At 33.5% G+C, this 25,790-nt stretch overlaps 1 protein-coding gene across 3 annotated transcripts in view; it reads right to left on the bottom strand.

The window, feature by feature from the left end:
• ANKRD17 (ankyrin repeat domain 17) overlaps positions 1-25,790 on the bottom strand; it is a 136,359-nt gene that overhangs the window by 54,334 nt on the left and 56,235 nt on the right. For all 3 annotated transcript variants that reach the window (XM_004681223.1, XM_004681222.2, XM_004681220.2), the window contains exons 2-7: positions 17,263-17,416; positions 7,841-7,997; positions 5,926-6,073; positions 5,570-5,717; positions 3,328-3,561; positions 768-862 (exon numbers count right to left, since the gene is read on the bottom strand). In XM_004681223.1, the coding sequence (XP_004681280.1) occupies positions 768-862; positions 3,328-3,561; positions 5,570-5,717; positions 5,926-6,073; positions 7,841-7,997; positions 17,263-17,416 (936 nt within the window). The remainder of the gene's footprint in view (positions 1-767; positions 863-3,327; positions 3,562-5,569; positions 5,718-5,925; positions 6,074-7,840; positions 7,998-17,262; positions 17,417-25,790) is intronic.

The following is a 25,790-nucleotide window of genomic DNA, read 5'->3' as shown; positions in this document are numbered from 1 at the left end:
TTGTGTACACATTATCTCATTTAACTCTCACAACAAACCGCAGGAAGTGATTGTTTTCAGACAAATAAGGAACTCAAAAACTTTAAGGAAAATGTATGTTGAAAAGAATAACTTACTAAAGTAAAGGTAACAAAGAAAACAAAGATTACTAAAAACTTAAATGAATACCAAATATTTTTAAAATTTTGTCAATGAAATTTAACATCCGTTCAATCATTATGGGTCTTTATCTTTGGTATGTTTCTCTAATAAATCTATTATTCTAAATACACCTCGTGCCACAAATCACTGACCTGCTTCCAAAAACAAACTGTAAAAAACAGTTTTTAAAAAGGAATTCAGATTTCAGAAGAGAGCATCACAAAGGACTTATGTTACACAAATAATACTCATATTAAATACTGCATAAATGTTTTGGTTTGATGAACATGTTTAGTCTTATATACATACCGAAAGTTATACTCTCTTCTTTACTATCCATAGTTTTAAAAGCTATTTTTATGCCAACTGCATAAAACCTGTAATTATGCGAGACTAAGAAAAATGAAGGTACCACTACACAGCTCCAGAAAAGTATCCGTAACAAAAGCTAATTGTACAATCACCTCTGAAAATGATAAATAATTCAGGTATTTGAGTTCCTATTCCAACATAAGTCTATGATAAAAAAGAATCTTTGAACCAAGGGAAAAGTATGTATGATCCACCAGCAATGTCTCGCTCTCAATACATAAATTTACAACATGAATATATTTTACCAATCTTACCATGCAAGCTTCCATTAGAGCAGTGTGCATTTCATCTGTTTTATGCTCTTGATCTGCGCCTGCTTCCAAAAGAAATCGCACCATCTCTAGGTGTCCTAAACCAAAAGTGTTTAAGATTACCTAAAAATGTTTTACGGTTCCAAAAAGTTATATTCATTTTTAGCAGTAAATAAAAAAAAAAGCTTACACTAAAATCAGCCACACTCACTGTCAAACAAATTAAACAAATGGCCTCTGCTGTCCTAGTCCTTGTCCGGTTGCCCCAGAAATCCTTCCTGCAGCAAAGATGCCATCACAACCCCATACTCAGAATGTTTCGTTTTCAACTTTTGAAGAGTTTAGGAATACTACAGCTAGTTTATTTATGCTATGGAGTAAATTAGCTCTTATGAACTATTTTGCCTGGGATAATAAGTCACTGAAGTTTTTACCACAAGAAAATGTACGTTTTAAGTTCCAGTAATTAGCCACAAACTTTACGAACAACCTGTGTATTGGATAAGATGGGAATTGCATATATAAAAATATTCTTGAAACATCATTTAGTTTATATCTATTCACGGATTTAGACATAAATATGCATTACATACACATATACTTATGTAGTTTCAAATACAGTATATTCAACTGAGAAAGACAGCTTTTATGAAATTAAAAAGACAAATTATATTTTAAAAAGAATTTTGATTACTATGCAAGACACAACAGAAAAAAAAAGACTAATTTTTACCCAACTTTATTTGAAATTAGCTGCTGTCAATTCTCAGTCAACTGACACAGAATGCAAAGAGTAGATGGTGGAATCATAAAGTGATAAAATAAAACTAACTTTGGTGAGTAAAAGTAGCATCTGCAGATCTTGCTTTTGCTAATGTTCTACCTATTTCCTTTCTCATTCTTCCTTCTCAAAGATATACAACAATGTTCAGACTCAATGTGAATTCTATCCATTCCTATCTCTTCCTTGCCAATCTATGTTCTAGGATAGCTAACCAGAAACAGAGGAAAAGATGTCTTTGGATCCCTAGAAATACAGAAATGTTTTCCAGCAGTTCAGCTTTATATCTAGATTCAATTAAATCCCACAAATCCCCAACCTCAAATACCCCTTTTATAAAGCAGGGTGGGGCTATAAACAAAGGAAAGAGGGAAGAGTAGTTACATGTAATCCCATCGCAAAACTCTTTTGGCCAGCTGGAACTGAGTAATAAAGTGCAATCAGTTCCCCAGGCTCAAAAAATTTGTGAAAAGGGGAGAGGATCATCCAATCAGTCACCCTTCGAGAGGTTATCCTAAGGCTTATTTTTTCTTCTTCCCAATGATGATTAGCTTTGGCCTAATTACTAAACAGAACCAGGCAAGTAAATGGCATCACCTGATTCTTAACCACCTTTAATCTGAAACTATGTTAACAGCATATAATCAAAAGCACTTTTGATAGAACATGTTTTTAAATTTAAGTTCTAGTCATTTGTGTTCATAAGCATTACTTTATCCATGCTTTTAAGAGAGACTATTTTAAAACATGTCATATACCCTTGGCCATGCAGACACAGAATGAAAAAGTCCCACCAGGGCCAGGACTAGAATGAGGCAATTTAAACCCTGGGTACACAATTTATTTGGAAATGCATTTGTAAGTTTGTGTAGGTGAAGCTTCATCCCCTAAAAGTGAATGCCTCCCTAAATTTTCTAAGATCTTTTTCTTGATGTTGCTAAATTAAGAATTTACCATTCTGTTTTTTAAATGATAGAAACAGGAACAGTTGCAGAATGAAACATTGAACTGAGCTGTCTTTGTAGATCATAACTGCATGAAGTCACTTTTTAAGAACCATTCCACTTTTTACAGTCATTTATCAGTCATGAAAGTAGAATTTGAAAAATGTTTAATTCTATGGCTGTCTTTTTAGAATCTAAAATTTAGAGTATTAGCTAACTGAAATCCATCCAACATTTTCTTCCCAAAGGAAGGCATATTTTTGTATTAACATTATTTTTAATTGGTATCATTTAAAATATATATGTCTTCTCTCTAGCTATCCATAGGTAACTGCTTTTCTCAATTTCAACCAGTTCTTCCTTCTAACTTTATTAAATGTATTGATACTACTGTAAAATCGTTCTTTTGAATTCAAACTCAACACCACTTTTGTTTTTCTCTTTATATGTCCTCTTTTCAATTTTTCTCCTTTCTTTTTATTATCATGAGAAATAGTCACCATCTTAATAAGAATCATTTAAATTTACAGGCTGAATAATTCTAGATTCATCCAGATTCTTTTGTGTCAACCAAGCAAAATACTTGAGATACAGCACATAATGTAATTAAATAACTATCTCTGGTAAAATTGGATTGTCATTTTTCATTGACAATATATTACTGAGTCTATATTTAGAAAGTTTACATATTAAACTTATATTTGAAACAATGCTATTTAACACTTAATTGTGCAACTACATACTACTGTTTCATTTTCACTGTTTATTTTGCATTAAAATTTCTATTACATAAAGTATCACTTCATGTATTTAATTAAAAAAAAATCATATACCATACCTTTGTAACAAGCTAAAGTAAGGGCACTCTCTTTAAATTCATTGGAATGGGTATTAATGCCAGCCCCATTTTCTAGCAGCAATCTGGCTACTTCCACATGTCCAGCACTTCCAGCTTCCATAAGAGGAGTATGACCATTTTCATTATGGTCCTCAATACTAGCACCGGATTCCAAGAGCACCTTTACAACATCTACATAGCCCCCAGCACAAGCATATGTAAGTGCTGTATTGCCTATTTTGATGAAGAAAAAAAGAAGACATTAATATAAAATAACAAAACACTAATAATTTAGTGTCAAGAATATGAAATGGGAGTCTATAACCTAAACAATTTGGATAATATATCTACATACATAGGAGTCTTTTCCACACTGAATTTTAACTTACTGAAATCGACTCCCTATTTACTTTATTTTAAACCAGGATCAAAAACATGTGAAAATCAGATACACATACCACATATTCAGAATCATTAAAGTACCAAGCAATTCTGAATTTACTTTTCTTATGAGAAAATGTTATGTTCATTCTGACTTTAATCAGAGAAATGTTTCACAAGCTTTTAAAAATTGTAATTATTCATCATAGCCATGTCAGACTATTTCTTTTAATCATATATATTTATTTTCACTATAACTTCAAACATGAGTTAACTGATCAAAGTTAAAAGTTATTTTGAAAACATTCCTTGTAGATGATAAAAATCTCCCATGTTACAAAAAAAGTACTTTTTCTAGATAAACTAACTCAGAAATTATTAGATTTTAAAATTTTACATGCAATTAAAAACAATTTTTAAAGATGTAGTACATATACACAATGGAATATTACTCAGCAACCAAAAAAAAATATGCCTTTTGCAGCAACATGGATAGAGCTGGGTAAGATCATGCTTAGTGAAATAAGCCAGAAAGAAAAGTAAAATACTGGATGGTTTCACTCACAGCAGTAGTATAATGGACCAGGCGAGAAAATAACAACAACAACAACAATAATAATTAAAATAGCTATAGACCAGAGACATTTTATGGGGGTGGAGTGGGGAATGGGATCAAAAACAGTGAGGGGAAGGGAAATGCACTGGACTATGGTGATGGCACATGGGTGATTTGGTGATGGGAAGCGCATGGGGATTACAACTGAGATGGACAAATGCACAAAATGAGGTAAAAATAAACTACATTATTTATTCAAAAAGAATTTTAATATAATTTTAGAACTTTTATGCTAATCTATGTCCAAGTTTGATAGAAAAAAAAATAGTTCAAAAAAGTTATGTCCCTTGGGGGACACAATGAATTCATAATTTCTTTTCTCTATAGGCCACAGTTTAAAAACAAAAGGTAATGTTAATAACAGAAGGTAATGCTAAGCCATTCTTTTGTTCTAGGTTTTTAAAAAAAATTTTTTTAAAGACTTATTTATTTATGCATACCAAACTGGACTACAGGCCAGAGGGGCAGGGGTTGAGAAGATTCACCAGAGACGGTGTAGGGAGCAGAACAGGCAGATGGACTGAAATGCCCTGCTGAGTGAACAGAGGTCTGCTGTGTCATGTCCTCCCTGGCCAGGGATCCAACTCGTGTTGCAGTGACTTTAGAAAGCTTCACAGTGGTGTACTTTAACCCCTTGCACTGCCACCAGGAGGCCCTGTTTTTTTGTTGTTGGTTTGTTTTTAAAATTTTTGTGTAGAACTTAAGTGTGGGGGATGTGGGAATGGGTGAGAGGACTCACCAAAGACAGACTGGGGAGCAGAATAGGTGTATCTACTGAAATACACTGCCAAGGGAAACAGTGGGTAAAGACAAGAGAAGTCTACTGAACCATATGTGGGTTAGCTACCTGGCCAGGGATTGAACTGAGGCCACAGTAGTGACAGCACTGAGATTTAACATCTAGGTCACCAAGGAGGCCTTATTCCATATTTTTTGTGTTCTCCTTATCTTGCTTGCCCTTTTTTTCCTGAAAAATAGGAAACCTGGTTTTGAGAGTTGTAGTTTATTCCTTATTTCCAAGGGAGTGATTCTTCAAACTGGGTTAGTATTTAATTGAATCTAGAAGAAATTTATAGGTCCCAGGGTAAATCTCATTTTCTATGTACTTTTAAATTCCAAGAACAGTCTTCTATAAAATGTGCGGCACTTATAATAAAGGTACTGGACATGAACCACTAATGATCACTTTCATGTGAAATAACTATTACCAAAAGGTGTTAATATTTATCAAAACATATGCATGACCTGTTGAAGACTGTGCATTGACATCGGCTTTATGAGCTAGCAGCAACTTCACAATTTTGACATGTCCTCCATTAGCAGCAGCCATTAAAGGTGTGATGTCACCTTTGATTCCCCTATCTTCCACATTTGCATGCATTGCCAACAAAACCTTATGAAAGAGAAGTTTAAAGGAGATTAGAAAACAGTTCATCAAAATTTTTTAGCTTATTAAAGTTAACACCTATATAATCATAATATAAGAACCAATAAACACAAAATGTATCAACATTATTTGTTGAAATGAGCCTAATGGTTGAGGTTATTATTTCTAGACAGATATAAAAGCAAAATGCTTACTTTGTTTTGAGAATACAAACCTGTGCAAGCTCATAATATCCAGCAGAACAAGCTAAACAAAGGAGGCTCTCCCCTTCCTCTGTGTGTTCATTTACACTTCGCCCTTCAATGAGTAACTTTCGCACAGCATTTACATCTCCTTCTGAACAGGCTTCTGCCAAGCTGCGGCTATTAGGAGAAGAATATTGAAATTATCAGGATATTTGATAACCTATACAGCATGGGTTTTTTCTTTTTTTTGCAGGGTTGGGGGGAGTGTCAATAAGGACAGTAGTGCTAAACAATGTGATTACATCAATACAATCTTTAACAAAATGAAAACCGGAGTCAATTGAGTTTTTAAAAACCAAATATATAAAGTCAACGAATTAAAATCACCACATTCCAAAATGGTTCCATCAGTTAAGCAACTGAAAGATACAGTTCCTAAACCTGGTGTTCTCTATTAAAGCACATTAAAGAACATCTAGGACAAATCTCCCCACAAGATTTTTCTTGCATAAGAAACATTTTTTCTCTTTCAAGTGTTCTTTCCCTTCCTCTCCTTCATATATATATCATGTCCTCCTCTACCTTCCCAAATAAACATTCATTCAATTTTCAGGTGTATGTCACTATCTTACAAGGAAATTCTTGGTAACAGCTGAATTTCAGAACTTGTGAGCAAAGGATATGTTAACCCTGGTACATGGCATTATACTTAATTAATGTGAAATCTGTCACACTACATTCACTGTACTGTACTGTATTTCCCAAATTTTGTTGAAAAGGTATGACTTGCAAAAACATTCAATAATTTTGTTGCTGACACCTAATATCTTCAATAACAACGAAGGAAAGGACTTTTTACTACTTAAACTAGCTTAATACACTTTGTAAAATTTTAAATATCTCTTACTAGCTTTATTAGTCACCATATAATAACTTATCTGGAGAGTAGCAATAATACTCCAGGCTAATAAAACTAAATACTAACTGAAGAAAAGAATTTGAGTTTACTTAACAAAGTGCCAACCTATGACAATGGTAAAATTAATAAAAAAAAAAAAATACATGATGAAAAGTGATCGAGAAATAGCAAATTCATACTCATTTGTAGTAGATATAATCTCTTTCATGCTTTTAAAAGATGTTGCATAAGAACACTCTTAAATGCTATTATTTATACTCTAAATCATTATAAAGAAGAATAATCCTATTTTGCAACTGTTTGAAGGCAATTGTTAAAGAAAATAATTTTCTTCTGTTTTAGTTTGGGGGAGGATGGAAGGTTGAGAAGTGAAAATTAAATTTTCACTCAGAGAAGTGAAAATTAAAATGTATTAACTATCTTTTCTTTTTGCAGTTACTTCCTTGAAGTTTACATCTATTTTAGACTATACGATTGAAAATTAGCTTGATGTATGAGATGTTGTGATCTTTACTGCATAACATCATCAGAAAATCTTAAACGGCAAGTCACAAAATAGTTGCTGAATCCTTAACAAACTGTTAAGTGCCACTCATGCACATTCTAATAACATGACCAGATATATGACATCTTTGAATACTCATAAAATAAAAAAAAAACTGAAAATTTAAAATGGTCAGAAATGAACTGGAAAATAGTATGACATGTCACTGAAAGATTAAAAGTAACCAAAACCTATGTAATGCATAAGATATTTTATAATATAATGGTCCAAAAGTCAGCCACACACTTGAGCTCCAGCTCTACCATTTGTTACTTACTGGGCACTCATGTAAGTTACTTTTCTTGAACTTTACATAAGAAAATATAGGAGTAAAACAAAAATCAATGCCTAATGCTTTTAGTGACTATAAACAAGTATCATATGCATAGTGTTAGTACAGTGTACCAAGCACCAAATAAATGTTAACAATTTTTATTTTTTAGGATGTGTTTTTGTTTTGTCAAAGTGAAAATGTACTTACTTGTCCGACTGCCCTGCATTTGCTGTGCTTTCAGCTCTCATACGGGTAAGTGCAGCAGCAGCTTCATCCAACGCACAACTAACAGATGATGTCAACCTCCGAAGCACTTCAGGATCTGCAAAGGCTTTACCATCAGCTGTGGATAATTTGCCTATTCCTATGGAATCGATTTTTACATCCATATGGATATACACAAGGAAAGAAACAAAGCAAAACACAAGTCATTTAACTCTTTATATGTTAACAAATAACCTACAAACAGTACTATTTGATATGTGTAATGTCTGTTCAGAATATTTTAGGAAATCATTCATCTTTAGCTCTCTCATCATCTTATTCTTCCCATGTAGTAAAAGTTCTTGATCCTATGACTTTGTGGTGACAGAAACAGGTGTTTGGTTTATACTGTAACAAAAGTCTGATATAGGTTTGTAAAAACCCAAGGCAAAAGTTGGTTTATTGCCAACATGTACGTCATGAACTATTTGGCCACTTTTATCACCACAAACAGGTAAAGACTACCCAAAACAGGTCAACACAGGGGAAAGCAGAAAAAAATAGAAAGAGAGTTTTGATAGTTATTTTTGAATCAATGACACCTACAGTACTAGAATTCAGCACTACCCTTCTTCAATTTTGTTTACGAATGTTTATTTGGAGTGCTATTACTTGTGAGCAAAGCATCCTAATAAAACATTATTATAGGGTATATAAAAGACAGCCTATACATGAGTACTTCTTTATTTCAAATTCTGATTATAACATATACACAAAATCGTATCTAAAAACATATGTTCAAAAAAACCTAAACAGCAAAAGAAAAAATAAGTTTCAAAAGCAGAAATTGTTAGTAGTCAACATGTCTAAAACAACTTGTACCTCTTTTAGGTGTCATCACAATGCATGTAATTATTCTTAAGTCTTTATTGCTTTAACTCAGTGATAATCCAGACTTCCAGCCAGTAGAGCTTTTAAAAAAGATACAAAACTGTTCTAGGGGCCCTCCCTGGTGGCGCAATGGGTTAAAGTGCAGCATTGCAAAGCTAGCCACTTCAGATAAATATCTCATGTTATGATGGATAGTACAGAGCCCCATTATTCAACATGTGGCCCCACAAACCAGAAACACTACTATCTATTGGGAGCTGGTTAGAAATAAAGAACCCTAAGATGAAGGTACTGAGATTTAATGATACAAACCTGCATTTAAAAAAAGGATCCCCCAAGTGATTCAGATTTAAATTTAGAAATTTAGATTTAGATTAAATTTAGAAATTTAGATTCAAATTTAGTAAACAGTATTATAAATTTCAAAACTAGTTATCTGAGATAAAGACTCAGGAGACCACTCAAATGGAAATAATAAACATATCTGTGCAGAATTCTTGTATTAATAGAAAAGCTTAAAAACTTAGAAGAGAAAATTCCATACTATTTAGTTTTCTTCCTAAAGGGTATAAAATACCCACGATTAAGAGTTTATGGATAAATCCAAAATAAATCTGGTTAAGATACCTCAGTCAACTATAGCCTCAACATGCTATAGTACTATTTTTTCAATACAATAGTCATGTGGTTAAATAGATTTTTTTTAAAGATTTATTTATTCACACAGAATTGGGGTACAGGCCAGAGTTGCAGCGGCAGTGAGAGGATTCACCAGAGACAGTGTGGGGGGCAGAACAGGCCGATCAACGAAGTACACTGCTGAGGGGAGCAGCGGGTGGGTCAGGATAGGTCTGCCACGCCATATGGTCACCTCCAGGGCAGGCAGGTAGCTTTTGATTCTTAGTGCTGCACTTTAACCCGCTGCACGACCAGGGAGGGCCTAAATAGATTTTTTTTAATCAATCCAGATCAGCTGTATCATAACCGTCTGTCAGAAACCATGGTTTAAACAGAAGATGACTTCAGAGTAAAGTTAAGTCCCTGCATAACTCTGGGGAGAATAAAACACAAAGTCCAAACAGGCACTGAATTTGGAGGAAACCACAATGGGAAAAACTGGAGTACTTCATCTTCACCACGGTAAAACACTGACCAAGCATGACAGAAGAAATGAGGAAAAATTCAAAACACTGACCAAGCATGACAGAAGAAATGAGGAAAAATTCCATCCTAAGAGAACAAAGGGTGAAAAGGAGAGGATACTGTTGGTACAGAATTGCAGCTCATAACTGCTCCCATGGAAGGCAAAGTTGGATGATAAGGATCTAACCACACTACATATGGTCATCAGAACTGTGGGGAACCAGACATATTGAAGAAGGGAACCAGGAAAGGAAGCTAAGTTCAGTAAGGCACAGCTAACCCTACCAGAGTGTTGATGTATATGTGACTGATCTGGATAGAGTGGCAAACTGGACATCGGCAGGTCAAAGTTTCAGAGGGTCAGAAGCATGGACACACGAATGAAACCAAGCCATTGCCTATTTACAGTACCAATAGGAGCAAGAGACTAGATACCTTTACTCACTGAAGACCAGCTACAGATCAGCTTTCCCTGTCATGTGTCCCACTAGAAAAATAGAGAAGCACAGCACCTTTAATATTCAGAAAGTAATGGGGAAAAGAAAGACTAACTGGCAACCTGAGCCCTCAAGGAAATTCTGCACGACAAAGAGAGAACAAATCTCCAGACCCAAACCACAGGGCATGAAAGATCTTTTCTTCTTACCAGATACAGAATTCAAAACTATAAAAAAGTATATAACAGTCAACGAAATGTAAGAAAACACACAAATAGCCAAACACATGAATGTAAAATAAAAAAATTAGCAGAAAATAAAAATGGAAGCTTTAGATAAGACTAAAATGGCAGAATGTAAGAAGATCAACAGAAGAAATGAAAATTCTGGGAAAAGCTGTAGAAACAGATCAAATGGGAGGTTAAATCAGGATTCCTGAGGATTTCAGTGCATAAAGAATTCAGGTGGAAGAGACATACTAAGTAAAAACATGAAGAAACATTTCAAGTATAACACAAGTCTATGAGGAAAGGCAATACAAGAACAATGAGTGTCTCAGAAGGGGAAGACAAAGTAGGCAGAAATTGCTTAAAGAAATAAAAGAGAAAATTTTCCCAAACCTGAAGAAGAAACTAAAATGCAAACCCAGGAAGATAAAAGAGTGTCAGGGTCCTTACACAAAATAAGACCCACACCAAGACGCAGTCTAATAAAACTTAAGAGAGCTCAAGACAAAGACTACTGAAGCAGCTTAGAATAAGCAGATAACCAAAAGGAATACCAATCAAATCTACATTAGATTTTTCAGAAGAAATGCTATGAGCAAGGAAAGAATGGAATGTGATGACCAATACACTTAAAAGATAAAAACGGCCCACAAAGAATATCCTATCCTGTAAAACCATCCTTCAAGCAGAAAAGAAGAAATAAAGGATTTTTCAGAAACAAGGTGAACCTGATGGACTCAGAAACACTGGACCACCACTAAGAATGCTGAAAGGATCTTTCATAGTTAAGCCAAAGAGAGAATCACCCACAAACAAATGGACAAGGGAATAGATTGAACCACAAAATTAACAGCAAAAATGGCAACAGCAAACCTCCATAGTTTAATAATCACTCTAAATGTAAACAAACTGAACTCATCAATTAAGACACCGAGTATCTGGTTAGACTAATAACTATCCAACTTTCTGCTGTGTACAGGATATGCACCTGTGCTTTCAAGATAGACATAGACCCAGAGTAAAGGGTTAGAAAACAATACAACACTGGGATACAAAGGACAGCAAGCACAGTCATACTTATATCAAATAAAATACATTTTCAGCTAAAAAAGCAACAAGACATTGGGGAGGACACATTTAATAACTAAGGGAATAAAAGAAAATGTAACACACCTTCAACATATATGCACTAAATGCATGTAAGGCAATTACTTGCAAATCTTAAAACTTACAGTGGAAAAAACAGATTCTCAATGGAGAATTTTAATACTCAGATCAACTAGCAAGAAAAGAAATAAGGACAATCACTTAAAACAAAGAATAAGGCCCTCCCTGATGGTGCAGCAGGTTAAAGCACAGCACTAAGAAGCTAAAGCCACTTCCGCATGAGTTCGATCCCAGCCTGCCCTGGAGGTGACCCACATGGCATGGCAGACTTCTCCTGACTGGGCCGCTGCTCCTCTCAGCAGTGTACTTCATCAATCTGCCTGTTCTGCTCTCCACTCTGTCTCTGTGAAGCCTCTTACTGTCTTATCTTCACTTACTGAGCCGCTGGCCTGTACCCCATTTCTGTATGCACAAATAAATAAATCTTCAAAAAAAAAATCTCATGAGCATAATAGCCATTTATAGAGCACACTGTACCCCCAAAAATATGAATACACTTTTCTCAAGTGCACATGGAAATAACCCAGGATTGACCACAAGTTTGGGTCATAAGAAAAGTATCAGCAATCACATCATTCCACGCATCTTCTCTGACCATAAGGTTTCAAACTAGGTATTGGTCACAAGAAGAAAATCCTCTACTAAATGGGAACAGATCAATACGCTACTGCATGACTACTGGGTTAGTAAAGAAATCAGATAAATAAATAAATAAAACATACTTGCACAAGTATGAAACCCAAAGCTGGTTCTTTGGGGGGGGGGGGAATAAAAAAATTTGACAAACTTTTATCTATATTCACAAAGAAAAAAAAGGGAAAAATCTCAAAAGAAAATTAGAAATGAAAGCGGAGACACAAGAGAGACATATTTAAATGCTAGAAGGATCAATAACCTAGAAGAGATGGATAAACTCTCATAAAGATATAATCACTCAAGATTGAACAGGAAAAAAATTGAAATCCTGAACAACCAATTACAAGCAAGGAAATTGAAACAATAATCAAGACTCCCAAAAAACAAAATTCCAGGACCAGACTTCACAAGTGAGTCAAACCTTCAACGATGAGGTAATTTCTTACTACTGCAAACTCAAAAAATTGAGGAACTTGAAATACTTCCAAACAATTTATGAGGATATTAACCTAATACCAAAATCAGATAAAAATAACACACAAAAAATGAAACTAGAGACCATTTTTGCTAATGGAAATAATTCTAAAAAATCCTCAACAAAACTTTAGCAAACAGAATTAACACTGCATGACCACATGGGACCTTACACCAGAAATATAAGGATGGTTCAACATTCAAAATTCAACATAATTCACAATAATTCATCACTGTCAACAGATGCAGACAATGTATTTGGTAAGATTTAATATCTATTTATGATGAAAGCCTTTGCAAAACTGGGTATTAATGAAACATATGTCAACATAAGAAGGCCTTATATCGCAAAACCATAGATAGTATCATTCACAATGGTGAAAAAACTGGGAGCTCTTTTACTAAGATCTGGTATAAGACAAGGATGTACACTTCTGCCACTAATAAACAACACTATAGTGGAAGTCCTAACTACAGCAATTACACATACACAGGAGAAAAAAATAATGGGAATTCAAAGTGGGAGAAAATAAGTAAAGCTACGAATATTTTAGATGACTTGATAATAAACACAAAAAACTAGCCTAAAGGACCCACTAAAAAGCTAACTGAACCTTAAAGCAGTTCAGTGAAGTGTAAGTTTACAAAATCAAACACAAAAACCAGTTACCTTCCTATTTGTAAACAATATGATTGTTTTGTCCCAACTTCTGTGACCTGCAACACAAAAGGAAGGCAGGAGGCAGAAAGGCTGAGCAAGCAGAGTTTACTGCTCCCGGACAGCAGAACCCCTAGAGTGCTAGGAGCTCCACAGCTACTGCCCCCTCAATAATCTTATACAGATTCTAAACTCAGATTCCCAAGAGGTGACTCATCGCTGTGTCCTTGATATGAGGCCCAGTTCCCTGTCACCTTCAGCTAGTCCCATCCAGGATCTCAAGGTTATCAAGCTTGGATGCAAGGCCAAATTCTTTACCGCCCTAATTCAGTCCTTGTCAGTAAATCTTTGGTCACTCCCAACAATGGTAAAAACAGAATAAATCAGAAAACAATTTCATTTACAATAACACCAAAAATATCTTTGAGTAAACTTAAAGGAGGTGAAGGACATATATCAAAAACCTATAAACATTGTTAAATAGAAGAAGCCACAAAGAAATGGGAAGATAATAATTCCCTATTCCTGAATTTGAAGAAACCTTGTCAAAATGGATAGCTTACCAAAAGGAACAAACAGACTCAATGCAATCTCTAAAGTTTCAATGGCCTCCTTTAAAAACAAAAACACAGAGACCATTACTGAAATTCATATGGAACCATAAAGGACCATAAAAGGTAAATTCTGATAAAACATGAGAATGACAGAATCATACACCTAGACTTCAAATGTATTACAAAGCCAGAATAATCAAAACAACGCTGGAACAAAAACAGATACACAAACCAATAGAAATAGAATTGAGAGTCCATAAATCCATATCAACATGGATGAGTCTTCAAAAATAGGCAACGGGAGAAAGGAAAGCCTCTTAAATAAATGGTACCAGGAAACTGGACAGCCACATGCAAAACAAAGAAGCCTAATCTCTACCACAGACCTTATACAAAAGTCAATTCAAAATGGAGAAAAGACCTGTATATAAGGTCAAAAATCATAAAATAAACAGGCAAAACTCTACAAAACATTAGGCTTCAGAAATGGCTTTATGGATTCCTCTCTGGCAACAAGGAAAACAAAAGAGAATAAGCATTGATGGGACTTTATCAAACTAAGACTCTTTCACACAGCTTAAGAAACAGTCACTAAAAAGAAAATAATAAAATAATAATAAAGAAACTGTCACTTACATAAAGATACCCTTACTGAAGGGGAGGAAAAACTTGTACAGCACACATGTAACATGACAAGGGACTGACATCCAGGGTATACAAAGAATTCCATATAGTGCAACAAAAAGCAAACAAATAATCCAATCAAACAATGGGTGGAAGAGCTAAATAGGCACACTTCTCCTTTAAGATATACAAATGGCCAGTAGGCATATGTAAAAATGTGCATAGTCATCACTAATTGTCATAGAAATGCAAATTAAACGACTTCACACCTGTGAGAATAACTCACATCAAAAAGACCAGAAACAAATGTGAGTATGTGTGAAGAAAAAGGAGCCCTTTTTACACTGTTGGTGAGAATGGCAACTGACCATCCCCAATGAAAAACAGTATGGAGGCTTTCAAAAGATTAAAAATCACATTGAAAAGACTTTAGGGGACTCTGTCCATCACTGTATGTATTTACAAAGGATTATAGAAAGGCTGAGGGTTCATTATATTTTTCTCTCTGAGTTTGTGTGTGAAACTGTTCTTTTTTAAAAAGTAAGTATCTAAAGGATGGAGAGGAAATGTGAGAACAAGGAAGGGAAAGAGAGAGGATGTAAACTTATAAACTACTGCAAACAAAAGAGAAAAAAGTAGCAATAAACATGATAAGGACAAAAGTGAAGCAAGTGGTTAGCAGCTTCTTTCAGCTAAAATCTACTTTCATAGAACATCTCTGAATCTAGCACTGCCTCTTTGGTTCACAAACACAAAATCCCTCTTGTATTTAACTGAGTTTTCTCATCTCCTGGAGAAACATTCCTGGCTCCTCTTATGATACATTTTCAAGTAGTTTAACAAACATCATTTTCCTCACAAACTTTTATAGCAGTCTCAAATTTCTAGTAAATTCTAAATTATATTTCTATTATCCTGTAAAAAAGTTTTCTTTTTATATACTCAAGTAGGACTTTTGAGTGTATACCTAGTAGGTTTTCATCTTAGTTAAACAAGATGCCTTTAATAAGCATTATGTAATTTTATCCAGGATAGAAATCAATCTTAGCCATGAGTCCTTCAAATATTTAAATGCTGTGCTGTAAGACATTTAATGAAAGAAATACCAAACAGTAGGCATGCAAGTTTTATACTATAACAAAGTAGCAATTTACAGCCATTACATGTACAATACATAGTACAGGTGAAGAAACTCAGAAAATCAGTGTTCACAGTATATTTATGTCTATGTAGAAAAATTTAAAATATATGGTTATTTTAAATGAACAAGGCATTTATCAATACCATTAACTATATTTAAAGAATTTTATATAAGTGGCACTAAATCCTTGATTAGATATGTAACCTCGAATTAAAACACTGTTCCTATGTGGACAACATAATTCTGATCCACTTTATAAAAACTGAAATGATAATTCACTATATGCTCTATAATAAAAGACAACCTATGATTTAAAAAAGTAGGGGTAATTGTATGCAGTTGATTCTTGTTATTTATAGGTATGTTCTATCAAGTCTCTGGAAATACTAAATTAATATAATAAATACTGAGCCATTGCTCTTACAGGGAGGAACTGTGAGCCTCTGGTCACAGCACTTACATTAACTAATTAGTATATAAATTCTTTTTTGTATGCTTTTGTTTAAAACAGCTTATTTAACATATAATTGATTAAGGCTAAACATACAGTCTACACGGTGTAACTTGTTCCTTAAAGGTTATTTAATACATGTATATTTCTCCATAAGGTACATCAGTCTTCTTATTCTTAGGAATACTAGCTAGAAACACGTCAGCATTATACTTGAGGGCCATGTAAATCACCAGTAAAATGCACAAAATTGTCAAAATATGGTACCAACTAGACTGTGAGAGAAAAAACCCATTTATTTAAGTGTGAGAACTGAAGAAAGCAGAGCATCATCACCATATTCCACCTCATGAGAAAGATCCACAAGAGGCAACTCAAAATTTTCACTATTCTTTGCATTTCTAGGAAAAACTGAGAAAGTGCTACTAGTACTAATTTTGGGTACAAATACATTTTACCAAGTAGGTAAATCTACAAACACGAAATTTGGGATTAATAAAAACTAGCTATGGGCCTCCCTGGTGGCACAGCGGGTTAAAGCACTAAACTAAGAAGCTTAAGCCACTTCCGTATGAGTTCCCCACCTGCCCGGGAGGTGACCACATGGCGCTGCAGACCTCTCCTGACCCACCCTCTGCTCCCCTCAGCAGTGTACTTCGTCCATCTGCCTGTTCTGCCCCCCACTCTGTCTCTGGTGAATCCTCTCACCCTCCGCATCTCTGGCTTGTACCCCAGTTCTGTATGAATAAATAAATAATTCTTTAAAAATAAATAAATAAATAAATAAATAAAATAAAAACTAGCTGTAAGTAGCCCATCTTTGTAAGGGTGACAGCATTACTCTAGTAATGACAATATGATTTAATCAAATGGTATGTGTAATTCTCTAGAAAGTAATTTGATAATCTTTTTGAATAGAATATTACATATCCAAGACCATGTGTTTATAAATTTTCATTAGATTTATGTATAACTTTGGGAAATAGGTATATTTACTCCAAACATAGTGTTTTCAGACTTACCTGCAGCTTCTAGTAAAGCTTCTAGTCTAGCCTGTGTTTCTGGATCTACTGTCCTGAGGTCTGCACCATCCGCAGTCCCTGATAAAAGCAACTTGGAAGCCGTTTCCAACATTGGATTTTCCAAATCATCCTGATCCAAAATAAAAGACTCCACCTATAAAACAAATGAAGAAGGAAAATTGAAAAAAGAAAGGAAAGTAACAGAAGAAAAAGAAAAAATATTTAAATGTAAACAACAGCAAATACAATGCAACCCTAAATAAATTTAATTGGATATAATTCTACTATTTAAATCAAGGAGAAAATTATACAGTAATTGTATTGCCAACAGTTTTTTTTTAATTGAAATCATATGCATTTTAATTGATATGTGAGGGTGTCTAGAGAGGAGGTTAAGAGGTTAATGCTTAAGCTGTGAAAGCTTTGATTTTTTGGTAGATGATCTAAAACCAGAGTTTAAATATTTTGCTCTTGGGGTCCCTTTGTACACTAAAGCACTGTGCCACAAGGACTTCATAGGATTATACTTACTAATATTTAGCATACTCAAAGTTACAATATCAAAACTCACATCAGCTACTACCATCCTACTGACTTAACACTTAAAATGCCTTTACGTATAGAAAACTGTCAATATTAGACAAAATTTCTGGAATTCTAATTTATGCTTGAAAGTTGAACTATCACAGGCAACAAATACTGTCTGCTAATAGTTTCCTTTAAAGTAACATGCTCAGTTCAGTAATTTTCTGAGAATGTTTGTCAAATACACATGTTGGATAAGCTGAACTGGTCAGTTCTGTTCTCCAACAAAACGGCATTTCATGAAAAACAGCATTTATTTCCTTGCATCTCAGAAAATGCACAAGCACTTTTTTTCTCTAAACACCACACTTTTTCATATGCATATGCGTACATTTCTTCATAAAACTAGTATTTCTGGCTTCATCAAGTAATACTGATTTATAACATTACATAGGTTAGTATAAAGTAGAGCATTATAAATCAGCATTTATATATATTAGATGTTACATTTTGCTCATAACCATAAACCTGATTCTCAAACTTATTCTTTAGGTGAAAAAAATGTTTTTTTGTTTTTGTTTTTTTGTTTTTTATCTGTGAGTATGTGGTTGTGAATAATGATACTAGTACAATTTCTTGCCATGGCCTTGACTAAGGGACAAGCAGTTTTACTTATTACTTATTAAAAAAAAAAAGTGTTAACATTTGTATTGATGTCACACTGCTTGTGACATCAATACAAATGTTAACACTTTTTTTTTAAGGTAAATAACATGTTAGTAGCATGATAGAGATAGTTTTGCCTCTTGGGCATCCTGAAATGATCTGTAAGACCCAGAGGAGACTGCATACCATCCACTAAGAACCAGTGAATACAGTAACACACGGCAGATTCAATTAAAAGAAATTGAAAACAGAAAATTACAAACTCCCAAGAAAGGAGTTATTTTTATTTTGATATGCCTTATCATAATGCTATTTACAACTAGATGTGAAAATATATTTCTTATTTGCTGATAAAAAGTAGGTAACATAAAATACCCATTATGTAAAATTTAATTGAAAAATGTAAGGTATGCCTATCATTGAAATAACTAAAATACATACAAAAGTAATTAACCTAAAGACAACTACACACAGGCCTAATCTACTGATGTCAGGACTAAGAAAAACACTACTACTATTCTATCTTTGAAAGTTACATGTCTAGTACCCAAGCATAACTGCGCATAACTGATGAATTTACTCAACATATCCTTACCTTAAACATTAGATTTTGGGTGAAGTAATAACTGTCTCTAAATTTATATTAAACTAAAACAGTTTAACAAAATAAAATTTCAGATTTCCAATATTTCAAATAAAAATAGAATATTCTGAAAAAGTCTATAAAACAATAACTTGAAATTGTGTAAAATTCTGTAGTGTATTAACTTTAATCTGTCAGCAACAATTCATAGCAGGGGGTTAGGGAGGAAAAATGAAGAATTTAAAATTTTTTTTTAAATTAATAAAGGTATTAACAAAAGCTTAAGTGTTACAGTTTAGGAAGCTGACTTAAGGCACAGGTTAGATGGTAACATGTGGTCCAAAGTTACAGCATGGTAAAAACTGCCTTCCTATCTTCAATAATAGTACAAAAGATGTTTCTTTCTAGAAACACTTTCTTCTTGATGTAATTTTTAGTGTAATAATATCTACAGATTTTCAACTTAATGGGGGAAGACTAAAGAACAATGGAAGTAAGATAATGAATACAGGTAAACATGAAAAATTAAATATTTTAGATTAAAGCTTTAGAAAACCAAGATCTCAAAGAGCACAATTATATAATTAATCCAAAGTACAACTCATAGGTAATACAACCTTTCAAAGGAGATGCTGCACACAGAAAAAATAAAATAGAAAGCATTTTAGGGCCCTCCCTGGTGCATAGTGGGTTAGGAGGCAACACTGAAAGACAGTCTCATTAGCTTCAATGCTAGCTCAATTCCTGCCCTGGAGGTGACCCAGATGGCACAGCAGACCTCTCCTGTCTTGCCCACTGCTCCCTTCAGCAGTGTACTTGGTCAATCTGCCTGTTCTGCTCCCCACTCTGCCTCTGGTGAATACTCTCACTGCCCCTCCACCTCTTGCCTGTAGCCCCGTTCTGTAAGTAAATGTTTTGTTTTGTTTTGTTTTTAAAAGCATTTTAACCCAAACAACTCATTTGTATAAGACAAAAGGAGGAGGAAGACTGTGGCACTAGTAGACAAGTATAAAATTTCTCTATGTTAAGATTTTTTTATCCAGAAAAAAAAAATTCACAAAGTTAGAAGACAACCATAAGTTAGCATTAAATTGCAATCAAACGTGATTTTCTAACAGACTCCTTTATGCCATGTTGCATCTTATCAAATTTTCGTGAAAATTTACTAAGAAAATTGGATTTCAAATCTTCTTGAGGAATATTAATTGCGGAAATATGTTTCTCACTGACTCTAAACTTTATCAAATCTTGTTGATTTTTAAGTCCATTGTTATTATATAAAAACTCAGTAACTTCAAATGACTATGAAATGCTATGCATAGGTTTCTAAATAAAGAACTTGAAAGAAAAAGCACAGAAACCAACTAAATCCTCCTCTAATTCCAGTTAAAGATTACTAAAGAAAAAAAAATTACTAAAGAAATTTCAGTTTTTAAGAAATTAATCCTAATGCTATTTACAGATTTAAAGACCTAGGTACCAGTAGTGCTTCAGTTATTATCTGTAAGACCTAAGCAAGTCTCTTAGTCATTTCTAGACCCTATTCTGCATAACTTTTTTCACAGATGTATCACAATGGACACATTATTACATATTTATGGTCCTTCTCAGTTTCACAGGAATCAAAGGAACTTTGGCTCACTGAAAACTTTGTATCTAGAATCATGTCTAACACTTGTTAGCATTCAAATAACTCTTGAATAAACCAAAGATGGCACAGGAGACATTCCCTTTCAGATTCTAAAAGGCTGAAGAAAGGCTGTTGCTAAAAATAAATTTAAAGTATATTCATACAGGTATAGAGATATTATTCACTACAGGAAGGGGTGGAATGGGGATATAAAAATGTGTAAATTCAATTCTACTACCTAGGAACTTCTTTCTTAAAGAAAACACTAAGGTATGTACAAAAATAACACACGATGCAAAAACATAAGGAAAAGAGAAACAAAGATCTGTGGGAATTAAGACGAGGAATTAACATCCTCCTCTAACATCTACCACTCTTTTCCCAACAGAAAAGATTTTGTGATATATTCCAGAACAAGAGAAGACACAAAATAAGATTCAATCTCATAAAAATAGAAAAGTAAGCCATCTCATACCTCCCTAGTGGTACAGGGTTTAACGTCTCAAGCACTATCCGGTTACCACCAATCACTGAGGTGTGAGTTCTATCCCCAGTTAGGGAGCCACAGGGGGGAGCAGCCCTATCTTGCCTAGCCCACCCATGCTTATTTCAGCAGTGTATTTCAGATCCACCTGTTCTGCTCCCCACTCTGTCTCTGGTGATACTCTCACACCCCTGCGCCTCTGGCCTACACCCGAGTTCTTCTATGCATAAATAAATAAATAAATGAGAAATCTAAAAACAAAATAAGTACTCCCCTGTTTAATAAAATGTACAGTAATTCAGAAGTACATGACTCTATGTATGTTCTCAGGTAAAGTAATTGCTATTAAAAATAAAAGAACATTTTCCCTTTGAAATCTAATTCAGTTTAAAAATAGTTTTTACTAAAGAAAAACAAAGATTTCATTTTTAATCACACCCAAGCTCTAGAATATTAAAAATTGTCTGAATAAGGAATTCACATATTTTGAAACAATCTCTTTAAGTGAAAGTATCACTTCCATGAAGAGGAAGGAAAGTGATGTTCTCATTAAATTCATTTTCTAAGGGAAGTAATCTACCAAAGTAATCAGTATTCAAAGAAAGAAAGCTTATGTTTTATTTAAACTATTTTGGATGTATTGTTTTGACTATGTGGAAATTTTACGAAACTGTGTTCATCAAATTTTCATCTACCATAAAGAACCATCAAAATGCAAAGTCCTTAAGAATCTTCTGTTAGAGTTCTACTTAATAAGCTAAGATAAATGTTCCTCCACTCCTTAAAAAAGAAATAAATACAAGAGTCTCAGAAATCACTAAGTTCAACTTTTTGACAGAGAAAAGTAGGGTTCTAAATACCTAGCACCAAGAGACAAGTTGCAATTAACTAGAAAATTCCATGTTGGCTAAAAAATGGTTGTTTCACACCACTTTTGAAAAGTTCGCTTCAAGTTCTATACTCAAGAAAAAGTTGTTATGACGTAGCTATTATTTAGCTCTTAAAGGTAGACATTTAAACATCATAAGTACCTAAATTCATACAACATAAAATATAGAGGATCACCTGTGAAGTGTTTGTAGCCCCTCAAAATATAAACAACAATCTCTAAGGTCCTTAGAAATAATTTCCACTATATAAAAAGTAATACAACAAACTACAGAAACATATTAAATTGCTTTTTCAATCTTGGCATTATTGATATTCTGGGTTTAGAAAATCCTTGTTTTGGGGGGGTTGCCCAATGAAATTCAGATTGTTTAATAGCATCCTTGGCATCTAATCCACTAAATGCCAGTGAGTGGCAAACCTCCCACAGGTTGTATGTAACACCAAAAATATCTCCAGATATTGCTAAATATCTCTTTGGAGAAAAAAAAACAAAAAAACAAAGAAAACCCCAGGGAAAAGAAAAACTTGAAAACCACTGATTAAAACAAATAAAATAGACGAATCTAAAATATGGATTTTTTTTTGTGGAGGGGGAGGGGAGCAGAAAATAAAAGGGAAGAACTGTTTTAAAGAGACTATAAAGACACAACCAGTAAAATAATACAAATCTTATCTGAAATTTTCACGACAAGTGAAGAAATTTGCATTTATTCTAAGTATTAAGATGGTATAGAAAATTGCCTCGTTAGGCACAAAAATGCCATCTTTTAGAAAGACCTACAATAGAATATAGGAAAAGTGTCAGAACTTGCCGTAAACTGTTATTTAACAGCAATACCATTTATGTAAAAAAAAATCCTTTTTACCCATTCCCCAAGACAAACTTAACAGAAATACTAAATAAAAAAGCAAGGTTTTTCAACAGTTGTCAAAGTGGAATAGATTTGTTTATGCCTCTAATAATACTCCCCCAAACCCCTCTATATGCAAAATCCTTCTATATGCAAAACTCACTTGGAAATGTACAACCCATCTGGACTGTGAACATTAACATTACATTTTTTACAAGCTAGCTTCTTTACAAAATGAACATCTTATCATTATCATATTATAAAAGAGAAGAGTCCATTTTGTAGTGCAGTAAATTGAATTTGTTCCACAAATTGGGATACAGTATATTCTAATTCTAATTAACAAGGTCTCATATATAAACTCCATTCAATTTAACAAGTATTCACAGCCAGTTATAGATTAATGTACAAAAGAGTAGGCCAGCAAATGAACAGAAATACAAAAATGATTTTATTAAATCCAATGCCTCTCACAAAGCAACAGGCAACTCTATATGCAAACAGTTTTAACAAGATTTTTTAAAAAATACAGAATAGATGATGAAACAGTGATTATATAGACTAAGAAAAAAATAATTCTGAAAGCGTGGTAAAAAGAGTAATGCTTAAGAAGTTGAGGATGTTCAATATTGTGCCAAGTGGAGGTTAATGAAGAATTTTAAGCATCAAAGATAAACTAGAACAGTAATTGGAGACAATATGAGAGATGCATTTATGTATAAAAAGGTAATCTAGATCTTGACAATAAAGACAAAGAAACCAGATAGGAACTTCAATGTTATGTGAACAATTAATTGCACAGGTGAAGAAATGTGTGAAGAAACATACATTTAAAAATAAAAATGCAGCACAACTCCAAAATTTAGACCTTTTTGCTTTTAATACTCCTCCTGTTCTCCCATACTTATGCGCAAATTTATTAACTGTTTTTGTGGTTCTGGAAACACTACTCTTCATTGGTACTTATATTTCCAGTTGGTAATTTAAATTTCAAAATGATAATCTATATTTCAAGAAAGACAATCTAGATTATGATAATATTACGAAGAATGTTTAAGATAACAATGAACTCCCACATTTGCCCCAGAAGGCCCAAAATTCATCTTACTTAACATCTGAATGTTTTAAATCAATTGATGCAGTAAAATCCCTCAAAAAAGGAAGAATAGTAGGGAACATTAGTGAAGGTGTTTGGGTAAATATTAAGGTTTTATTTTAATGACTAGTTTTAGTTTTGCCACTTGAATGACTAAGTGGTTTACAGACACAGATTATACCTAATACCACTTCACTTAAAAAAAAAAAAAAAGATTCATTCAAATGACTTAAAGAGGACTCCATTGACTCAAGTATATAACTCAAGTGTCATCATCACGTATATGGTGCCATCCAGAGAACAGGCTATTATGTAAACAGTTCAAAGCAACCTGAATTTCTGAATCTTGGTATTAAAATTACCTCTTGCATTTAGTTTTCAATATGCTGCCTATAACAGGGAATATAAGAAGCTAAGTCTATGGTAAGTTTGTAATGTTAAATTAATCCTTAATATCAACAAATTTTATTTACATCAAACAGTTTAGAGAAGTGGTATTCCTAATTTTTTTGAAAGCTCAATTTCTGAGTCTGCAATTTTTAGTCTGAAAGTGCCAGTTAAAAAGTGCAATGCTGGGCTCTCCAGTTAAGATAGCACATTATGAAGCTCCCCCAACCACTGCAGCATGAGTTCGATCCCCCCACCAGACATGGCAGACCTCTCCTGGCCCGCCAGCTGCTCCCCTCAGCAGTATATTTCAGTAGATCTGCCTGTTCTGCTCCCCACTCTGTCTCTGGTGAATCCTTTCACCCACCACACCTTTGGCCTGTATCCTAGTTCTGTAAGCATAAAAAAATAAATATTAAAAAAAAAAAGTGCAAAGCGTAGAGGGCAAATCACTCTAAAATTAACTGGTTTAAATTTGTATTTAGTTAAAAATTTCAGTAAAGACAATGAACACTGACCTATGTATCTGTTAAAATAAAATAAAAACTCACATAAAGTTGTTCTTGAAAAGTCAATGGTATGACTTATATCAGAATCCTATGATTAAAATAAATAACGCTAAAATGAACCTGAATATTAATATATTTAACTCTCAAAGAAAATATTGATTCATCCCTTTATTATTTCATAAGTACTCATCTGTCCCTCTAAAAAATTTTGGTAAGATCTAGAAATGTTCTAAGAATCAGTAATATGATTAACGACACAACATTATTCTCATAAAGCTAATACAAAAAAATGATTTCTTATGCTTCAAAGTACTTATCTGCCTGTGAGAACTCAATATGAAGTGATAGTTCAACAGGAAAACTTTTTAAAATTAATTTTAAATTTATATTAACTACATATATTACTTCCAAAATTTCCCTCATACTCTATCAACAATAAGGTGTAATTATTAATTTATCCTCTTTCTGGAATTTATCAATTATCATAAAATGATTCTTATGAGAGGGTTGTTAAAATGCACACATATAAAAGATACACAAACCACCATAATCATAACCTGATAAATTTCAGAATTCCAAGGACATGAAGTCCACAAACACTTTTGGAGTGGGAAACAGGGCTTGCCAGACTTCCTAAATAACAACACAAAATGCTACAAACTGTGTAACTAAAAGTTCTGAAGTACAATTATTTTGAAAGAAAAACTGTAGAATAGAAATATTTTTTCAATATGTGAGCACTTTGAAATTTTAAAAAACACATTTGCTGAATTTTAGAGAATATGTACCTTCAATGACAAAAAGAATAAAAGAGGACATTTTCTGAATCATAAAATCTAGTTAAGCAGGGCAAATAACTAATATAACATAACCTATATTTAACATTTCAGGTAGCTATTATAAATG

Source organism: Condylura cristata, unplaced genomic scaffold (genome assembly GCF_000260355.1).
Source record: "Condylura cristata isolate star-nosed mole 26May11 unplaced genomic scaffold, ConCri1.0 scaffold00012, whole genome shotgun sequence".
NCBI lineage: Eukaryota > Metazoa > Chordata > Mammalia > Eulipotyphla > Talpidae > Condylura > Condylura cristata.
Note: the sequence above shows the minus strand (reverse complement) of the source record. Positions and strands in the feature narration are given on the sequence as shown.